Source organism: Chaetodon auriga, chromosome 3 (assembly GCF_051107435.1).
Source record: "Chaetodon auriga isolate fChaAug3 chromosome 3, fChaAug3.hap1, whole genome shotgun sequence".
Classification (NCBI taxonomy): Eukaryota; Metazoa; Chordata; class Actinopteri; order Chaetodontiformes; family Chaetodontidae; genus Chaetodon; species Chaetodon auriga.
In genome coordinates, this window is record NC_135076.1 from 10,627,694 (window position 1) to 10,650,454 (window position 22,761).

Genomic DNA, 22,761 nt, shown 5'->3' on the forward strand with positions numbered 1-22,761 from the left:
CACACCTCAACCGCAAGAGTTCATGTACACCCAGAGAGACTGGGATGACTCACGTTTGATCACACTGTGTCTGAGGCTGAATTTACACACTTTATTTACATAAGCTGCTTCCTGACATTAAGTACTTCAAATGGTGCTTTTACACATTCAGGCACTGAAGGTGTATCACCATCTCTGGTCATAATCATACATTCCTTATTTGTCAAAGGTGCCTGTTTTCTTTGCTTGTGTGATTCTCTATATTAAAAAAAACACATTGTGAACACGATGAAGAGCGAGGCACTTGACAAATCCTCAGACAGACCGTTTCAGTGGCTTCTGCGTAAAGAAGGTAGCAGGAAGTGAAAGCAAATAGATGTTGTTTATGTTACCTAACAGGTGTCATCCTCCACCTCTGCACCTCACCTACAACAAACAACACTCCATTTCACTCCATCTTCGTCCTCATGCTCAACCATATACTATTGAATAACCAGGAACGAACAGTAAAGGAAGACAAAGTATTTTGTTTCATAAGGAACAGTTCAGTGCACTTAAGGGCTTGAAAATGTGCTGGAAACACAGCCTCGCACACGATGTGGTGGGAGAGTTTTGATTAGGGATGCAATTGGATTTTCCTCCCTTCTGTCATCCTTGCATGCTCTGCCCCAGATTTGTCACTTTGCCAGCATTGTTGGTTGTTTTGTGCGTTCAGCAATGGCGTGGGCAGTGCCTGAGCAGTGTTGTGGTGCGATTGAGAAGATAATTGGCTTTTCACTGAAGCAGTTTTATGCTGATGCAATTGAACCAGTGCACGGCGTAAAGGTTAGGACGATATTAGGCCCCATACAAATGAGAACAGGACAATACACACTGAGGCAGATGTCAAAGCCAATCTCTTCTTTTAGCCTAACTGGAGGGAATGTGTGTGTGTGTGTGTGTGTGTGTGTGTGTGTGTTTGTGTGTGTGTGTGTGTGTGTGAGGCACAGAGGTTTGTGTACTCTGCTGAAACAGTTAGGTCTTCTTTTACATGGAACAAATGAAAAGTCAGTGGGGTGTTGAGGATGTTGCAGCCACACGTTTTAGAAGCTTCAGTCCACACTTGCATGCAAAAAGGCTTACAGCTGAATTAATGCAATTAGTTCTAGTCTAGTCAATTAACCAACTGAAGATACATTTTGTCTAAAATTAAATGATAATTGACTAATTACTTGAGGTGATTGGTCAAGCTAATATGCCAAACTAGCTGGTTCCAGCTTCTCAAATGCTGCTATTTATCAGCTTCGTAGCTTGGACTGCAGGTGAGAAAACACAAGCAATGAGATCAAGCTTGAGTTTATTGATGTTGGAAATGGCAGGTCTTAGCGCAAGGTCCGTTTTCTGGAAATTTTCTAGATATTTCAGTGGATTATATTGAACGTAAGCATGGATTTGTTCTGTTTATTTAATTGTTTATTATTTTTTACATGATGCTAAGCCATCATATACGTACATATTCCTTTGTCATCATGTGACTGAAATTCCCTACCTTTAGTGCATCATGTGATAGCAGATCAGGCTAAAAGCAGAGAATTTCCAGTAAATCAACCTTGTGCTTTTTTATTTTAAGCCATTGGAAATCAGGAAAATTAGATGGACACTGATTATTCAAGATTATTCAACACTGACAATTATCATAAAATGCAGTCCTAGTAGACATACAGTACATACCCACTCAAGCTGTGCATCCCCGTGCAAACACACCCTAACACTGCCATTTGGTTCACACCATCAGGCACCACCACAACCCCCATCACTGCCATTAATGTTCTGTTTTTCCCTTTTTATGATAAATGTTCAATAATTCAAACCTTCTCTCTTCTCTGCCTCTCAGCTCCTTTGTGTGTGATTGTATGTTGCTATGCTCAGCTCTCTGCAGCTGAACTACGGTGCTATGGCCATTCTCTGAGTGCCTTTGGTTGTAGTGAGGGAAATCAACTGTGGCAGAGCTGTGAATTATTCCACTGAAGGCTAAAGGGGCCGGAGCCCATGCTAGCTCCCGTCCACCATACCTTTATCAGGGCTCAGTCGGTTCCTATGGGCCCTTTATCCATCAGGTCTGAAAGGCCCCGGCCAGGCAATATCAATGACATGGGCCACAGAAAGAGGTTGTTTAGTGTGCAGGGAGAGAGAGAAAATGGACAGAAGGAGGTAGAGAGAGAGAGAGAGAGAGAGAGAGAGAGGAAGGGAAGGGAGGGCGAGCAGAGCCATCCTGAATATCACAGGACCATTATGTGCTAAATGAAATTGGACAGAGGAGTTTACAGCAATGAGAGGAAGTGAAGAAATGTTTACATTTTTCATACCAACGATGAAATAAGATTGGTTAGTGTTTGTTTGATCTTGTTCTTTGGAAAAGAAATCTTATTCAAGATGTGGTCAGTGCTATTTGAAGTTATTTCAGGGCTGCTGGATTTAATTGCCGTGAGTTGAGTCGGAGTGGATCATACAGATTCAAAGAAGAATCCGGATGTATGGTATTTGGACTCATGGCATAATGTTGTTACAAAGCACACAAACCAAAGCTGTGACATTACCTTGAGAGATCAGAATATGAGATGCTGTCAGTTGGTACTGAAACCACACAGCCAATTATTTGATCAGTCTGTTTAGAGACAATAAGACAATTTGATGATCAGTGAATTGTTTAAGTCAATTGTCAAGCACAGACGCCAAACATTCTCTGTTTACAGCTATATAAACGTGAGAAATGGCTCTTTTTCCTTTGTTTTATATCATTGTAAACTGAATGTCTTTTGGCTCTTTTTCTCTCTTTATTCGATAATAAATAAGTGCATTTCTCCATCTGTTTTCAGAGCCGTTTCATGAATCTTATGCTCTCACTTCCAGAGACTTTTCTTTGCTCTTCGGAAGAGCTCACTTATTCATGACTTAAGATGCTTTACTCCGACTGTCAAAACAGTTTCCTCTCATCTATGTTGTTCTCTTTGACATTCAGATGCAACATTTCACACGTCTGATTCTTATAGTAGAAAAGAGGGGTATTCAATTTGAGGCACATGTTTACTCCATACAAAAAAGAAGTCCATCAAGGAATTTGTACAAAAGCATTACAAAGGATCCAAACCACACATTAAAGAAAAAGAGGGGGGGGGGGGCCTTTCTCTTTGCTCTGCTGTCTCTCACTTTAAGACTGTGCAGCGTTGTAAATGCGATCTTTAAAGCTTTGTATACATGGTAGACAGGCCTCTGCTGTCTCGTCCCCCTCACCCTCACTCCTTCACCGCCTGAAAGAGGACTTCCTTGCATTCTGATCGCGGGCCTGTCTGTTCATACGGACTCTAAAGAATACTAATCAGCAAGGCCTCCTCCGCATGCAGACTCTATTCTGTCAAAGATGGTAGAAAATAACAGCAGACATATGATGAGCGGTTGGTGCCATATTGCCCTTACTTATTATGTAGTGACAGCCAGACTCTTCCACAATGCTGAGATGGAGACGAGGCGTGGATGATAGCTTGCAGGTTTGAAGCCACAGCTCGTAGTGCACTTCGTGTGTTAAGTAATGTGAAGGGTCTTACTTCGGCTCAGTTGGCCGACACATTCTTTTTCAGCAGTGTCTTAATATCATGTATATCATCATCATCATTTTGGACTGCAGTAGTTTTTCCATGGTTTTTAACCAGGGTCACTACATTGAACTTTTGGTTCCTGGGCCTCAAAAGATTCCTTTACCCTGAAGTGGTAACAGTCAGGGTCGTGGTGTCATTGTAAGCAGGCCCTGTTCAGTCAGTACCAGGAATAGGGATGAGAATTCTTTTAATAGTATATGTAATATTATCAACTATTATGCAACAGCTGTGCCACAGACTAACCAAACAGTCTGAATAAAGACAGATAAAAAGAGGAAGTTGATGATCTGTAAGTACAGAGAGATAGAAAGCAGAGAAAACGAATCTGAAACTAAACTTGTTAATGACTTCAGTGCAGCTACACACTAAAGCAGAAAAGGAACAAGGAGAAACAAAGTGCCGCCGTCTGAATGCACCTTTCTGTTGTTTCTCTGTGCTTTTTCACACTTCCGCTTTTTAACAACTCAAACCACATAGTTGGTTAGATATAAATGACATAGAACGGGTGACTGCCTCATCTTCCATGCTGCTGTTTCGTCTTGTGCAAACCCCAAGTTGCCTCCATGTAGCTAATTTGCCTAATCTTTGCTGTTCTTGTGAAACAGAAACAGAAAACCAAACAGGAAATTTTACTGCCTCAGTTACTTCCTGGGTTTAGTCCCTGCAGCGCCTTAGTTCCTGGGACTGTTTGGGTGACAAGGTGTATTAGTTACACACATCTGATCTTCCACATCTTTCCACTACTGTTGGCCTCCGAGCATCTTGCTCCTCCTGCCTGTCAGCTGTACTTTTCTTTCTTCATCTTTTCTTTTTCTTCTTCCTCTTTCTTACTTCTTTACTTTTACATTCCTAAACCAACACCATTCTTCACATGTGAGTGGACAAACCTAAACTCCCAAATGCATCATGGTGTCTGATTGAAGCTTTACCATCAGCTGAAGCCTGAATCGAGATATTGCTGATATCCAGTGGTTAAGATAATGGGAAATGTGGCTAATTTGTATTACAAGGTGGATGTTATTCCACTCACTTGCTCCTTCTTCACCCCCAGAAAGAATCCATGTTCAAAGCTTAGATCAGCTTACCAGCCAGCCATGGCTTTGGGTGGTCAAACGGGTTCAACAAACCCCCCCTAGTGCCTGGCACAAGCTGTACAGAACACAAACACACTTGTACGAACTCACACGGAAGAATTAGAAAACATCATTGCCATCCAGGGATACTTTCCAAAAATGCTAATGTGGTGTATTTGACCTGTTTGCTCAGCCTACGTTTTAAAAGCATTCAGACATCACCAGAATATTGAATGACGGTCTTGTATAAGGTTAAAGCTGTGCTGTTATCGCAATAAGCCAGAGAGTTCAGGCCATCTTCCCCTTTTCAGTAGCTGGCAGCAAAAAGAGACTATGAAAGGAGGAAAAGAGGAGAAAATAAAGGAAGTGGTACCTGAAATATTAAATGCATCTCTTGTAAACATACATGCACACATCTAGACATGCACACCACTTCCTTTCGTCGTCTCTTTTTCCCACACAAAGACACAGACACGTCATTCTGTCTTACCTGCAGGGCTTTCTGGGATGAGGCCGATCAGGTCTAAATACCCCTCCGGCGGGGATGTCTTTGATGGCTGTTGCCCGGCCTAAGCTTCCCTGTGGGATACTGGATCAAAAAAACAGCCAGTGGAAAGAAAGCTGGGCCTGAACGGGTGTGTTTGAGAGTGTTGCTGTGGATGCACATGCCCAGTATGTGTGCAAATGTGACTGTGTTGTGAGTATGTGAGTGGATGTGTGTGCTCACCTTGCATTTTGTCTAAGAACTGCCAGTTAAAAAAAAACGCTGAAAGAGGACAGAGGACGGGGGTGTTTTTGACAGTTCTAGCCAACGAGCGAGCATTTCCATTTTGTTCGCTGGAAGCCGAGTGTGAAACTTTGATGAAGAGCAATTTGCATCTCTGGATGGCTATGAAGAGGTCGGCTTTGTTTGCTACCATCGAAAAGCCGTGGCCGCACACTGCTGGCTGCAAAACCTGCCCACCCCACCACCAACCGCAACCCACCCTCTGCCCTTCACCCACCGCCCTCCTGGCACTACTTCTCAGCTGCTTCGGCCAGCGGCTATTCCACCATTGTATTGTGTGGCCAAGAGCACCTGTGGGGAGCCCTTTCATCAACCCTCTGTGGGGTTTTTCAAAGCGATCCAAGGGCACCCCCCCCAGCCTCAGCGCACACACCTAAAGTCAGACAGATAGGTGGAGACACAGCTGCAGAAAACGTGCATCCACCTGAAAGCGAGGCAGATTGGAGACATATAAAAAACATCATCGCTCTCCACCTTAATGCACCTCGATGGGAGGAGCGGGCAGTCGATGAATGCCAACCACCCCTTGTTAGCTCTCATATGCATAATGCATTCCATTTTGTAAATTCCTCATGATCTTTGAAGAGAAAATGAAAGAAAGGTTCCCCAGTGTCCCGTTTATTAAAACTTAACAAACAGTCCCCTGTGACTGTCTGTTGAAACAGGGAAACTGTTAATGAAGGGGGATGGTGTGAGAGACAGCGAAACAGGAGGGAAGACAGCGTGGTTTTGGGATTTGGTGTGTGTGTGTGTGTGTGTGTGTGTGTGTGTGTGTGTGTGTGTGTGTGTGTGTGTGTGTGTGTGTGCGTGTGGTAATGGGCTGAGAGGCGAGTGTCTGGGTTGTATTTGTATTCCATTGGCCCGGGGTATCCGTGGATACACCTAGGTGACTGGGAAGCATGCAGAAGGAGGAAGTGGGAAAGCGGTTATTTCACAAACGTGCCCCTGATACCCACGATGATTAAAAAGAAGCACACAGTGAAAGGTAACTTTAGGTCACTTCTGTCCAAAACATGCTCATCCATGGCTACCGTCCTCACTCATTTACTTTGTGTAATTGTTTTGCAGATAATTCTGTGCATCCCCTGAATTAATAATTGAAAGCTGTTGTTGTTGTTGTTCATCAGATGCGAAACACTGTCCTAATTCCCCGTGGTAGAATTAAAGGCAGCATGAGGAGGACCCTGTATAGACTCATACAAATGGAACCCCTCTCAATCTTTTCCACTGGAAATGTGTGTTTGCAGAGACCCTGCCGTCTGCCTGCATTTTCAGATTTTGCTGTGCTTGTGAAATTTCTGGGCATCAGCCTTTGGGCAGTGGGTGTGTAGCCCCCGGTCAATAACAGCATGCAGGGTGTGAGGGTGGAACTCTATAAACATGTAGGGATAAGGTGCCAGAGCCGTTGAGGAGGGGCCAACTCTGAATGTTGTGTTTACAAACTGCAGTTGATCAATCCTACTCGTTCTGCCTTAAACTCAACAACCTATAAGACATGAACTTGTAGGAAGTCAAGATCTCGTATAAATGTCTGAGCTGTGTTCAATCAGAAGATGCCTGTAGATATCAAAGAAGCCATTTGTAATATTTTACTAGCTCTTTGAACAAAATAAGCATCATATATCTGTGTGGGTATTGCTGATCAATAACACTCACTCCTCCTCCTGTTGCTTTGGTGGCTACTGAGATTTTGAGCTCTGTAAACACAGTAAATATGCAGCCAACTCTATGTATTCACTGGCAATGCAACAATCTCCCACATTCCTTGAACTACCCACCATGTACTTGTGTGCACGATTAGCCTCTCCAAGACCAGAGTGAATACTGGTGAAGGGAACTTTAACCTTTTACAGCTATGGTCTATGGGGGAAATATTTGGGGGAAATTGTGCGGTTGCATGTCGCACCTTAACCAGCCGTCTCTGATGGACGCCAGCCATCGTAGCGCGCCACCTGTGTCAAATTCCAATGTACGTTTCGCACTGAATTGAGTCAAGTAGCCACAGGCCACTCCCAGCAGCCCCTCCATTCAAAGTTGAGATGTCACCAGACAGACGAGCTCATTTGGCCAGCTTACAGAGTATGATGATTCATAAGCCGCAACAAAGGCTGCGTCAAACGGTTCCCTCCACATCCTTTCTTTCTTCCCTCCTAATGTTCCCAAATCAAGCAGCTTTATGGGCCAATGAAAAGAGCTTACTCATTGTGTGATTTCATTCATGCGTTCGATGATGATGGGACATGTAGGCCTTAAAGGGATTAGCTGAGAAAACATGATTACTTTGACAGTGTAAACCTGCCTGAAACACCAGTGGTGGAGCTCGAGAGGAAGCCCTGACATCAGTGAGTCACAGCACTGACCGTAGGACCTTAAGTCACGTCTTTTACTGCGTTCAACTGTCCTTCATAAAGATGCCCTAAACAAGCGGACACAGATGGGGCTGTTTGAGAGGTAACACGCTTTTCTTCAAATTTTGTTCTGGTGATTGACAGAAAGCAGAGAGGAATTTGATGCTCATACTGATATGAAGCAGAATGAAGGCTTTTTGTTTACTTTGACAGTCTCGCTCTGCAGAATTTCTTCTCTTTTTTTTGTAAACTCCACAGCAGCAACTGGTTTGAAAGAGACATCAAGCATCGGTGATGTTGTGCTTAACGCCTTCAGGAACAACGGAAATGAAAGGGGTAGTCAGAACAGAACTTTGAAAGAAATAAAAGCAGTTATTTTTCTTCAAGTCCACTTGAGTGATTGAGATTTTTCAACCATTAGAAATGATGTGAAATTTCACTCAAGGGCATTCAAGGAAAGTGGCAATCTTGAATTTTGCAGCAGGTTTTGTAGCAGTTCCTGTAAAGTCGTCTAGTGGTAAACAAATTCCTTATAGTTTACGTGTCCAATGGGAGGGGTGCGTTAAACATTATGTGTTATTCATTCAGATATTTTTCATCTATATGCAACAGACCCACATGAAGCCGAGCCCTGTCATTTGTCCTGAAACTTGTCATCTGTTGTCATTTCTGACTCGTCTACAGACACGCACACAATATTTATCCATCACTTTTCCATTCCAGCCTCAAACGCATCTCATTCTTGTTACTCTAAGGCTTCTCCCCCAGTGGGAGTATTTGATTCACTCTGAGCTCAGGCCACGATCCTTTCATCCAAGAGGTGTTTTTTTATTTATTTTTCTAATCAGCAATCACCAACAAAGGAGACAAAGGAAGGGACAACTGGCTGTTTGCCAAAGGGAAAAGGGGCAGGAGGAAGGGAGGGAAGGAGGGAGCGAGCGAGTGTGTGCGATGGAGGCAGGAGGCGAAGGGTGGAGAAGAGGAACGGATGAGGAACGTAGAACGAATGAGCGTGGCAGGAAAGACAAAAGAGGGCAGGCTGTGTACAGTGTTTTGTTTTTGCTGAGAGCGCAGCAGAACACAGAGAGGCGGGGTCACCGTGTCACAGAAAATAATCACATTCCGCCATCGCCGGTGGAAGCTCGAAGCGATGCAAAACAGCAGCATGTGATTTATTTTTTTTTTTTTTTTTGGTCTTTGTCACCTTGGCAAGTATTAGCTCTCCTCTCTTCTACCTCCTTTTAAAGCAAAAACAAATAAGTAAGCACAAACTGTACAAGTAAACACACACAGACGTACACATGCTCGCTCCCGCTGACCTCTGTGGAGCTCTTTGTTGCTTCCAAGCGGCAGCCATTTGTAATTGAAATGAATTCTTTGAGCTTGTCAGCAGCAGGAGAAATTTGTCCCTCTCCTTTGTCTGCGGATTCTCAGCAGGTTTTGTTTGAATCCCTGCAGCACCCACCACCTCCCCCCACCACCACCACCGCCCTCCACCCGCTTCCCCGACCACTCCCTCTGGCGAGTGCTGATTTTTGATAATAAGCCCAGTAGTAATTTGTCATGTGGACGGACCAGCGGCACGCTGCGTGTGTGCGGTTTGGGGCTTGAATAGCAATGGTGGAAGTGCAGGGCCACAAGGGGGGAAATACGAGGCGCACAGCAAGCGCCGATTCATGCGGCCAGCGGGAACGTTGTTTGCCGGTGAAAGGCTCTTTCTTGTTGTTTTGGGATTGGCCTGGCTGAAACCTCGCCCGTTTCCGCTTGTCAGTCAGTCAGTCGCTCGCTAGAAGAGTAATTACAGAGCTGTGTGTATGAATTTTTATTTTGCCACTTGAATGCAGCTGCCACAAGCGTAGTAATTTGGGTTTAGGACATGGGATTGCCGTGTGATTTGTAATTGAAAACGAAATTGCTGTAATCGTCAAGGTTATTAATCACTTAGCAATTATGTGTTGATGAAGAAGAGCTGATAAAGGGATTAACCATTTTAAGATGTGTGTTTAGACTGTTAGTCAGCACGTCATCTTGCCTTCGGAGGCTTCGGAAGCTCGAGCCAGTATCTCCTCTCCTCATGCTGCATTTTGCAAAACATGTTCAGTAAAGGCATGTACATTCGTGTGTGTGTGCGTGTGTGTGTGTGTGTGTGTGTGTGTGTGTGTGTGTGTCTCGCTATCCACAAAGGGGCTGGACTAACCGAGGTTTCATAGGCATAGTACTGTATATCCCCTCCCCCCCATGCGTCACACAGGTTTTATGGTCCCAATGGGACATTTATGCTAAGTGTGTGTGTGTGTGTGTGTGTGTGTGTGTGTGTGTGTGTGTGTGAGTGAGAGTGAATGTGCGCACAGTGCAGTCTCCTGACCTCTGGAGGCAGGCTGCACTCTGAAAATGTGTGACTCTGTCGAGGTTTTGTTCAGATTTATAGCATCTTCACTCAAATACTGTATGAATAAAAATGATATGCTGTACTTTTGTCAGTCTCCAGTAAAATCCAAACCTATTTCTGATTATTCAGTATGCATTCAATGGAGAGAGGCTTCATGATTCCCCTCGGCCCGTGATGACGTCAGGCAGACAGCACTGACAGCGCCCTGTAAATGAAGAGCCACATAGGGTTTACATGTGCACGCCGAAGGATCGCTGATGTCATTAAAACGATGACCCTGTCTAGGAAAGTGACCGTCCGATAGTCTGATGAGATTTGAGTGTTGGAGGTGGACATGGGGGAGGGGATGATGTGTGTGTCTTTCTGTGCGTGTGTGTGCAAGTATGTATGTGAGCAACAGGGCTGGTATCACTGTCTGAGAGTTTAATAAATCAATGCAGGTCAAGTCTGAGAGCCGGATGTCACCCAGATGGCCTGTTATTCGGAGGATTTGTAGCGTGTGTGTGTGTGTTTGTGTGTGTGTGTGTGTGTGTGTGGTAGACAGTAGAGGAGCAGTGAGATTTCTCTGTGCATATGTCACTTCAAATGAGAGGTCCTGAAGCAGAAGGATATGACCTCATAGAGTCTCTAGACATTTTGGAGAAGGATACCATCACATACACACAGACACACAGACACACACACACACACACACACACACACACACACACATTAAAATGCCACTACTGTCAATTTGATAGTCAGAAATGCAGCTTTACTGATGTGAACAACAGAATTCAGCTGAATATTGAACATGTATTTAGTCTGGGACGTCTTGCAATGTGTTTTTTTTATCATTTATCTTGTAGTGCCAAGCGGTCTTCTTTCTAAATGTTGTGTTGCTCTGGTGCTTCTGCTCGTCTAATTTAACAGTATGTTCTGTCCTGTGACATAGCTTGGTTTGAATTTTCTGTTGATGAGAAAGCGTATTTTGTATGTGTGAAAAACAGTCTGGCTGGAGACGACGGCTCGGCATATAATGTCAGAAAATGTAAAAGCTTACATAAACTTTAGATCCGTGTTGTTCCATCACTGAGCGCAAGGACGTGGAACAGCAAAAACCAGCTGTTATTTATATGGAAATGTGTGTTATTACTTCAAATGTATCCAAAACACCGTAGGGCAGCCTCACTTTTTTTTCTTTTTTTTTTCACAAAGTTGGGATTTTCTTGTAGCAAACAGAATCAGTAGCATGTGACTATCTGAGCTGCAGCCCTGCTCAGAGCATCTGGCCCTCTGACGGCACCGTTTGAAGGACTGATCGGCTTCATGATGTAAAAACAAATACAAAAGCCTGGCCCTGTGTCTCCCTCGCCATGCGCTCCCACAATGGCCCCTTTTGTGCTGCTACTTAATTAGCAGTCTCTGACGCTAACGCAGCGAACAAAGCGACCGCTCTCTGATCTCTCTGACGAGATATCAACTCACAACAACAAATACACACACGCGTTTGTTTGGCTCAAAAGTTAGCAGAGAACCTTCAGGGCACACAACATCCAGAGAGAGAGGACGGTCAGGAGGGGAGGAAGGAGGAAAGAAAGGGAAGGAACAGTTTAGGAAACAGATGTAGGAAGGCAAAGATGACTGTGCTGAAAGGGGACCATCAGTTTGCATTTATTAAAGTGAAGCAGGAACGTGTGATGACGGAGGCCTGTCCGTCTTTCCGCTCTAATAATGGCAGCGATGTTAGGGGATAGGAATGATCGCCGTTGTTGTTCAGACACTTGACTGATAAGCAAAAGAGTTTGCTTTGCACAGGAGGGGGTGGAGGAGCACAAGGTTAGAGAAGAGAAAGAAAAGACGGAGGAGAGATAGATTCTGTGTCCAGAGCACTGTAACATAAAAGGGGAATAAAGAAAGAGGCTGATACTTTTCATCTCCTGACAAGCAATTTCTTCCCATTATATCTGATTTGTTGCTTTGATCATCACCGCGGCCCTGTGGCTTCCCTTCTTTTTCTTCTTCTGTTTTTTTCCGCTCTCTCTATTGTCATGCTCGTTCCCCTTCACTTCTAAGCTGCTTTGCCGAGCTGTAATGCCCCGCTTATGTAAGGGGGGGGACCAGGATCGGGGGACCCAGGATGTGACAGGATTTGGGAGGTCTTAGGCTTTGGCATGCGGCTGATGTGGACGCCGTTGTTCTGGGAGTTAAAATCCAGGGATCTGGGAACAGCATGGAGCAGAGAGGACGTTTCATGTGTCAAGAGAGCCATTTTCCCCTCCAGCCAGCCAAAATAATGAGGAAACACCTTAATTGGCCATATAATTGCTAATTTTTGCATAGCAGTCTTAACATTTTTGTCTTTGCTGCATCTCTGACAAAAAGGATCAGGCCGGTTTGACGGCGATGCGCCTTCCACTCTTTGGATTCAAATGTCAAACAGGTAATAGAAGAAGGAAATGTCCACACGGACAAGCAGGGATTAAGCGGTCATTGCCGAGCACTAATATTTGGTCAGGGTGTCAGGCAAACATGGTCGACTCTGTGGGCGTGCATTTAATTATTCTTTCCTCTGTGTGTGTGTGTGTGTGTGTGTGAAGAGAGAGCAGGATCAACAGGATGTTGGAAGCGCGTGTTCCCTGTGGCGATGCTTCACGTGTGTTTCGCTCAGTTCTGTAACTGTAATTCTGTTTTCACATCAACTTAAAAGTTAATAATAAAATCATTCAGAAAGTGTGTCGTTGCTCTGCACTGCAGCGTCTCTCCTCAGCTCCTCTTAATGTTAATCCCATCAGCGAAAAGTGAGTCCCTTCACATTTCTCTGAAAGCTTAGACGACGGAGGAAGCGGTGCGGCCAGTTTTCTTAAAATGGGTAAACAGATGCAGACTTAAGCAGAGGTGTAAACACATTCATGAGCACGCACACACGCACACACACACGCAAGAGAGATTAACCTCTGTGAAGTAGTTGCATATGAGTAGGAGCTGACAAGTGTTGCTTCCACAAAGCGCCTTCAGTTGTCTTGATATTATTCCATCTTTGGCCCTTTTGAAATCCCCTGGATGTGACTGCTGCGTGATGTGTTCGCCACGCTTCACTTTGTTTTTCCACAATTCCTTTTCATTTGTCAAATTAAAGGCAGCTGTTTATTTCTCCAAAGCATGAAGGCGCACGCTTGCCAAAGACTTCTTTAAGTGGTTGGAAAGTGAAGGATTTCAATGTTGATAGACGGCTTTATTGGTCCCAGAGAGAAATTGTGTTGTTCAGGCTGTAAAATTGACAAAGAAAGGACAAACACCCCCCTGTACACTGCTGTTTTCATGCTATTTTAACCTTCAAATGCAAAGTACATTATATAGATTAATGTGAGCCATAGTGCATGATATATATGCATTAATACTGTGACCCCGAGGCTTTAAATTCTACATATTAAAGTATGAAAATCAAAGAGTATGAAGAAGCTACAGTGTGCCTCTCAGGTATTCAGTGTCATCACAAGAGGTAGAAAATACTCAAAACATAGAGCTGCTTAAGTTTCTTTCCTCACTTACCTTCCAGCCTGTTTAAAGGTCCCAACCACACCGTCGACATATCAATGAGTGGTGCCTCCATCTTTTTCATCTTCACCACATGGAGTGACTCCTTCATTACCACATTAGGCCACTGCCACCCAGGTCACCCGCAGCCCCCGTTTCTGATTCACTCGTGTTTTTGTTTCAAAAAAAATCTGGAGACCACTCCTTGCCCTAAGGGCTCAACTCCCGTGTGTCCAGAGAGGGAGATCAGAAAATGGTAACAAGCTTCTTTGAACCGGTGGGTGGTATTTGATGTGCTGTGAGGAGCATAATATATATAGTGCATTTGATCTAGCCAGCTGTCTGGATTGCTGGATGAGTTTTCCTCACATCTCCAGCCTTTGTAGTTAGTGCATCTGTCACAACCACGCACACACAAACACCCACATACACACACACACACACACACACACACACACACACACACACACACACACCTGTGAGCATCCGCCTTCAGATGCAGGTGCAAATGTACTTTTTTAGATTTCCTACGCTTTCTTTCCAGGCGCAGATCTAAGTCACACTTACGATAGTTTGGCTTTCAAGAGTTTGGCAAACTTGAGAAGTTTAGCTGCCGTTTGAGTTGCCCTTTTATTTTTAATCAGACAATGGGTGGACGATGTGCTGATTGCTATCAGCACATCTTCCCTGAGTGTTTTTTGGCTGCACTGTGCTCTACATCCCTTCCTCTGCTCCTCACTCACACACACATGGACACACACACACACACACACACACACACTTCATGGAGTACTCCCCAGTCTTCCACAGTGGTGGTTCAACCTGTGCTCACTGATTAATGGTCTCTTCCCCTCGACTGGCACACTACGTTCCTTAGCTCTTTAGCCGATCACAACAGTGTGGCAGACCATCTATTTCTCCTCCTCTTCCTAGCGCACTCACTCCGTTCTCTCTCTCATTTTTCTCCTCTTACTGGCGTGCTCTTTCCTGGATCCTCTTTAGACCTGCTTACAGGCAGAGACTATTTTTTTCTATTTCTTTTCACTGCTGTTTCTCTTTCACGTTGGAGCTTTGGAGCCAGATGTTCGTGTGCACTACACCTGGCTGTGCAGAGCATACAGTCACCGTTTCCAGATTACCTCTGGTGCAGCCCCATGCCCCTTTAAATGACCCCCCCCCCCCATTCTTTTTAAAAAGAATTAAGCCCTTAATATCGTGTGCCAGACTTTCATTGAGTTTCACGTAATTCTCAGAATAATGTGGAAAGTATGAGAATGAAAGTCTTTACAATGAGCCTTTCATCTTGACTCTCCGGAGCTGACTGCAGGAATCATTTCAAACATGTGATGAAGGTCTTTGTCTGATTCCGTCACCTGAATTTGGTTGGTGTGCTACGTCAAATGGACTTTTTTGTTACATGCAAATAGCTCAACCAGTGTCTCCGTTAGAAAAGAGTGGTGCCAGTCCACCTGTCCTGGATGACGTCCATGTCCTGAACAAATGGGTGATATTCCAGTCTTCAACAAATTTTCCACATAAAAGTGAAGCTTTAATTAGTGAATGAGAATGTAAATAGTGGAATACCTGAGCAGTGCGATGTGGCTAGCACAGAATATCCTCTGGCTTCTCTCCAGAGTTCATGTACACGGCCAATCAGGGTCAGTTTGGGCTTTTCTTCATTTTTCTCCTTCGCAGTGGTGGAGAACTCCAACTGGGTCACAGTTGGTTTGGAAGGGAATTCGAGTTGGAATGACACAGATGTAACAAACAGGAAGGAGATGTTTGCTTTCTTCTTTTATTTGTCTCCTGGTAGGTGACATTTACTTGAAGGTAGAAGTCAGACGCAGAACAAATTCATACAAAGTCAGACATGAGCGGAGGTAAACAAATATATTTCAAAGCTGCTGGTGATCAAGCTGAAGATTTGTCGGTTTTTATCCAAAGTGCTTCATATGTAAATGCACAGAGAGAAGAAGGAGATTAACTGCAGGAACTTCTGGAACGTAATGGATATGTTTACTGATGACGATTCTCTGTTTGACCTGTCACTCGCACACATAATGCGCGATAGTACAGAGACACACAAACAGCTGGTATCTGCTGTTACAGCTAATGTCTCTATTGTCAGTCTGGGAACACATCCATTTGCTGTTGCTGGCCAATACACACAGACTGCAAAAACACTCCAGCAGTTAATTTGCTTGAATACAACAAGACCACAGTTCTCTTTGCGCTGCATCTGAATCCACCCTCAGACACTCAAAATAATAAGTACTCAGGGAACTTGACATGGAAAATGTTGATTTTGTACAGTATCTGAATCTTAAAAACAGTCTGCTTTTGCAGATTCGGAGGCTAATGAGCAAAGGATGCAAGCTTTAGCAGATTAAAATGTGTCACTGTCTGTGACTGCAGGGAGGTAAATAACCTCACCTCAGCACCGCTTGTCTGTTTCAGACCGTTGTTATTGGAGCAAATCAACATTTCAGGGACTGCTGTCAACGAATCCTAATTAGAGGCGACATGGTGTTCCCTTAGCTATTATCGTGCTGTTGGATGTTTTATTTCCATTTCCCTTTCACTGTGTGTGTGTGTGTGTGTGTGTGTGTGTGTGTGTGTGTGTAATGAAGTGTGCAAATTGGATGACTTGAAGGAAGACGCTGACCTTCACCTGTTCCCAGGTTGAACAATAGCATCCCCAAATCATGTCGTGAGGCGTATGTGGCGAAGAATCCTAAGAGGTGTCCAGCGTGCGTGCGTGCATGCGTGTGCGTGTGTGGCTGGGATGGAGGCTATAAGAGCATGAGTAGGTCAGCTAGTCACTTATTGATCATGGGAGTCCGCAGAGCGTGACATTACTTGAATGTCAGTGGGAAATTAACACAGTGTGTCTGGTGATGAAAAGGTGGACAGCATGATCATGTCTCATGGCACCGCCCACATGGTCACTCCCATGCATCTCTATAATGGCCAATATTTTAATGGTTTGACCTTGCTTGGTCCTATAAAGGTGTAATATTTATGTAAAACGGCTCAGGACTGGTCATCCAGCATCACACAGCGTAACAAGTCGATCCTGACTTCTGTGACACAGTATCAGAAACGCTAAAGCACAACTCAAATAAACTCACCCCACATACGCACTTGGCCAAATGAAACTGACATGACAACATATCAAGATATGTTTAGCAAAACTAGGGTCGAGTTTGTTAATTTATATCAATATATTATAGTTTTTGCGGAGCTTTGGTGAAGTTTACAGCCTGAATATTAAACACAGTCTGTAGCTGTATCAAGGGCAAGTTAAAGACCATTCAATCAAATCACATTATATGTCATTTAATGGTGTTTTTTCGCTTTGTGTACCTTGTCAACCTGCCCAGTGAATGCAGCTGAATATTAGCCTTGTAGCTAAGTCTGACACATTTCTATTATATTGATGTTAATTAAAGTGTTTTGTCACTGATAAATGAATTAATAAAGTATAGCTGAGTTTAGTGTATAAGCAAAATAAATCTCTCCGCACTCTGTGAGCGTGTCCCTGAGAAGTCCCAGGTTGACGTGCAGGTGAAGTGGAATGATGGGTAAGATGTGACAATCTGACGGTGCATTTTCAAAGTCTACAAAGTTAGCGATGACTTGAGGATGTGGATAAAATCACCTCCTGAGTAAGCTCGAGCCCTTCAGGCCGTCTGCTCTTTCACATGAATATTAATCACCTTTCCTATCTGGGGATGGAGGACTGAAATAAGGTAATGGGCCTCAGATCGAGGAGGAGGGTGTGGTTGCGAGGTAAGGGTGTGTGCGCGTGTATGTGTGTCCCAGTGTTTGTCTCCTCCACATTCACTCTCACACCTCATGAGGCAGGTTTAGGCTGTTCCATATGGATGGCACTCCTATATGACAGGTCTTGGTGCATCAGAATGTAAATGTAAGCGGCTGTTTGTGTGTGTGTCAGCAGCTCTTGAGAGGCATGGGAAAATATTCTTTGTGTGTGCAGATTTTTCACCCGACTGTGTGCCGGTGTTCACTCATTTTACAGCTCGTGGTCAAGAACTGCTTGTCCACCATTGAGAGTAGTGGAATATGTGAAATTTGCACGTATTGTTGTAAGTCTCTTTCTGTCTGTGGAGTTCTTCTGGGCATGTGTTGCTTTCTTCATTCCTGGTGTCAGTCTTTGTGCCTGTTGCAGCTGAAAAATGAGTTTTATTTGCATGCTTATTTCTTCAGAGCTTTCTTTCCAAAGTGTCGTGCTGTATACCATTCTGCAGGAAATCTTCCTGGCATAAAACTCATCACTATTCATTCCGTATTCAAACCCCCGAATGGCTGCACTCCCATAAATGTAATTCTTGGTTTTCAAGATAGATGATAATAGCGTTCCATAATGTGTTTTATTGAAATGTTACCATTTTCCCATATAGTGGAGATGTCACTTCCAAAGTAAAGTCTTCATATGAGTTCTGTCATTTGTCTTTCTTGTACAGGTAATTAAAAATGTCCACTAGATGCTCTACATTGTGGGAAATGGTTGTTTTTTTTATCTTTGTCCGGTGCCACTGATGAATAAATGTCAGGATAATTAGCCATACTGGTTAATTAAAAGAGCATTTTCTTCGCTCACAGAGGAATAGCTGCTGCTTGATGCCTTTGGCCCACAGAATAAGAAGAGGCCAAGGTGAATCCTCTTATTTTTCTTTTTGTCTTTAAGAAGGAAAACGGGTCGAGGAAAGCTTTGCAGGAAATTGATATGCTTAGGTTTGCTGGCTTCTGCATTGTAATGAATCCTTTTGATTTGATATATTTTAAGCCGCTGTGTCACCTGCACCATTTTGCATCCCCGACTGAATTAAACAGGTTGCTTCTGGAAAGGATTATGATGATCAGTGGAAGGAAATATGATGTGAAGGTGAAGGAAAACCCTTATTTGTGGATGTCTGATATCAGATTATTGTAATCTCCATCAGTATTGTGAACTGTACTGCCCAGTGAATACTCAGTGTGAGGCTACAGTTGGGGTTGTTATCAGGCTCGAGGCAGAGAAGGAGGGAAAGATGAAAAAACAGGGAGGGTGGACAGGAAGAGATGGGATTTATGCTAACATGCTGGTAGGAAGGAAAGAGATTTATTCAGCCCTTTGTGAAGACTGATGCCATTACACTATACCCCACCTCAACAGCCTCGTTTCTGTACCCCCATTCCCTGTTCTCACCCCTCTTTCTATTTACCTTTGTCTCTGGCTCTGACCACTCTGCGATCCCTTGAGACATGCTTTTCATTTATTCTACACCTCCTTCAGTTCCATCTCTCTCGCGTCTTTAAGACTCCTTTTTTTTTCTCCTTTTTATTTTTTTCTCTCTACTTAGAATCAATAATCTGCACTGTGTGGCTGTCTCCTCCTCAGCCTGCCATGCATTGTTAACCGTGTGAATACATTTCGATGTACATATTGAAAGCACTGGTCCCCACAGCTGAGATGCTGTCAGTTCCTCTAGCATGCACTTCATTATTATGTCTCCCACTTGTGCCATCAGTCATAACACTGCCTTTTACCACACACACACCGTAGGACATCCAAGGCTACGCACATAAACAACAAGCTAATAAGCTGCAGCTCGCTTTCCCCTTACTAAGTAGGATAGGACTGTACGTAACACAGTGCCAGGGTTGGACCGATTCCTTGTGCAGTTCAGCAGTTTTAAATCAGCTCCCTATTGCTGTTCTGCTAAGGTCTTGTAAAAGCGAAACATGTGGCGCTAATCACAGGGCTTGTTTCCATACTGAACAGCGCCTGCACTTTTTCTGTACACATGTAAATAATAATGATTCCTATTTTCCCACCAATTTGCTTCTCATTCTGTTTGAAGTAACATTAAGTCCTTACAAAAAGGCAGAGTGGATGTTTTCTGAAGAGCCTGTGAGCCAAAACATTGCTGCTCTTCTACTCTTTATGATAAGTTAAGCTAGCTCTCTCCTGACTGTAGTTTTATATTTAGCGTTCAGACAGTGAGCGTGCTGTCTCTCGGAAAGAAAAGCGAATAAGTGCGCTTCCCAAAATGTCAAACTATGCCTTCAAATGTTAATTGCATGCATTTTCATCTTTAATAAGGAGCCCACACAGCAGCCGTGTGCTCCAAAAGTGCAGAACCTCTTGAAATGAAGTAACTGACAGGTGACTGAGGAATGAGGTCACGTTGTTGTTACTGTTCACACAAACTGATAGAGACCGCTTTGTCTCTTTCTTGTTTTCACATATTTTCATCTTGGAAACCCATCTCATGCTGCAGATGAAGCTGGAAGTGGTGTAATCACAGATGGCTGGAAGATAGCGAGCTTCAGCAGGAACACTGTGATTTACTCCACCGTGCGTCCATGCTTTACGCTCCTTTAGCCTGGCGCTCACTAACCTACATTTTCAGCTGCTTTAAACTTCGATGAGGCGGTTTAACACCAGGCTCACGTGACAGAAAATGGAACAGAAGCAGTCACAGTTACTCTCTTTACTCGTCAGAAGAAAATCACTCTGACACAAACACCACCACCAAACGCACACAGACACACACAGGGTTGTTCACACACGCACGCACACACACACACACTTCCTTGCCATTTGTCAGCGCCCTCTCTGTACAGTATATTTCATCATGGCGAGGCAAAGGCATTGCTAACACGCCAAGCGAGTGCTTTCTCTTGTTCAGTGGCTCTCACTGTCAAGTAGAGGGATTTTTTTCTGCCTCTCCCTGTGACAGACTCAAGTGCTTCAATTTTCCCCTTGCATGGAGAAAGTGGCTGCACAAAACCTTTGGACTCCATCGGCTATCACTGAACTGAGCCAGAGCCGGTTCTGCAAAGACCGGGATGGACTCTGAAGGTGGATAACGGGATGGTTTAGATGGAGCATGTTCAGGCAGGCAGCATGAGGGTTGCTGCACTGTTCACATGTGGCATCAGTTATCCAACACAGTGCATGTCAATGCATTGCTTATTCACTCTGTCTTAGAGCAAACTGCTCGGATTGAAAACAATGCTCCTCCACCAGAGCATCCACCTGTAAGCTATTTATTTTTCAAATATTATTTAAATCGGTTCCATTCCCGTTATTATTCACAGACCGACTCTCTGCAACCTATGACAGTGAAATGTAATGACTCAGTTTCAATGTCATGGAAAGAATTTCAACTATATTCCAAAATGTCAAACATCAGTTTGGACTCTGCAGGAGACTGGAGGCTTTTTCATCCATGCTGGATCTTTGTCAAGTGGAAAACATTGTTGCACACACTCGAATGTACACGCACACAGGTGGGCGACTCGCCTTCCTGAGGAAACTCACAAAGCTATCACATTGGGTTGTGGTCAACCAAAGAAAATCTTGGTCTGCTGCAATTTGATTGGTTGATGGGGAACAAAACAATCTGCATGTTACCTCGAGATGAACAAATACTGCCCTGCTCTCTCACACATGCACTGCAACCCTGAACATCTCTAAACATGACCGGAGGAGCTGTTTGTGAGAATGCAAATGTCTGAATCAGTTGGACTGGACATTAAACAGATTTTACTCTGCCAGCTTCCAAGTACAAAGTCTGTGTAATGTGCGAGCCTATGTGTGAATTGAGCACATCAATGTCGGGAGAATTCACAGCGAACGAGTGTGCAGGAGGCACATTGTCCGAAGTTCATATGAGAAAACGGCCTAAGTCTGCAGTCAGCACTCTGTAGTCTGGCTCAATGGCTCAATGCTTACGTGTTACAAGTAATAGACTATCAACACTGAAGGTTTCTGTATCTGCAGTGCCACAGATTGGAGCTGCTCCAGTGAGCTAGTGGAGTTGATGGATTAAAAAGCACTTCTCACTCTATGAAAGTAACAACTGTGATTGGCTGACCAATAACAATTTGGCTGGACAAGAGCATATTGGCCAACCAGTCAATCAACCAACCAGGTGTCAGTCCTGCTATCACAAACAGTCTCACCTGACTAACGGCCCTAATCCGCTTAATCAAGCTCAAAGAACAGACACCAACAGAGGCTGGCTTATAAAGCACCTCGTGTCTCCTTTTAGAAGTTGCACTTGAACACACCACCAAGACTCCAGCCTGCATCTGTTTGATGTTGGTGCTCAGGAGTAAAAAAACTTTTGACATGTTTGCATACATTTCCATCACTTAGCATCAGTGTATCTGTAGTTGTTGTTTTCTGGTTCTATACAGACATCACGTTGTGTGCTCCAAAGAAATTTTCCCATTAAATATCAAAATAATACTTTACCTACCAGACAGTCAGTGTGTCAAGAAGTTGGCCTGAGTTGATTCACTGTAGCGTTATATTAATGAGCTGCAGAGAGTAGTATCTTTTCTTTGAGTCACACAGTAATGTTGCACAACACCTTTGTCTCCACAGCAAAGAAGACGTGTGCGACCACAGACTTCGCCTGTAAGAACGGCCAGTGTGTTCCTGCACGGTGGCGCTGTGATGGAGAACCAGAGTGTGCAGACGGTTCAGACGAGGCTGATGCAATCTGCAGTAAGTAGCCAAACAGACACACTGACAGACAGACACAACCACAGACAGAGGAACAGCCATGAACACACAGTCAGGTGGGTCAGGACACACACGCACCTGACATGTGTCAAATAAATTTGCTACTGGCTACAAGTGTTCAGTGTGTTTGTTTGTGCAGGTCTATGTTTATTCGTGTGTGTGTGCAATTTTAATGATATGAAAGTCTACCCATGGTGTAATGGTTTTTGTCTCTTTTACAGTAATGCAAATTGTGTTTAAACTAGTTTATCTTGCACACACACACGCGCGCACGCGCACGCGCACACGCACACGCACACGCACATACATTTCCTTCAGCACAAAGCATTCCCAAGGTTGCTCGGTCTCGGTGTGTCACATTTAGCTGCGCTCCAGCCGCAGTGCCAACCTTCTTTTTCTTGCACATTGCCTCAGAAAATTACTTTCCGTCGCTTTTCTTTGTCGGCTGCACCATCAGATGCAGCACATCCATACATGGTTCGATCAAGGCCA

The 22,761-nt window shown here is 44.1% G+C and overlaps 1 protein-coding gene across 4 annotated transcripts in view; it reads left to right on the top strand.

The window, feature by feature from the left end:
• Positions 1-22,761, top strand: part of lrp8 (low density lipoprotein receptor-related protein 8, apolipoprotein e receptor) — a 156,892-nt gene that overhangs the window by 56,627 nt on the left and 77,504 nt on the right. For all 4 annotated transcript variants that reach the window (XM_076724006.1, XM_076724017.1, XM_076723988.1 and 1 more), the window contains exon 3: positions 22,129-22,251. In XM_076724006.1, the coding sequence (XP_076580121.1) occupies positions 22,129-22,251 (123 nt within the window). The remainder of the gene's footprint in view (positions 1-22,128; positions 22,252-22,761) is intronic.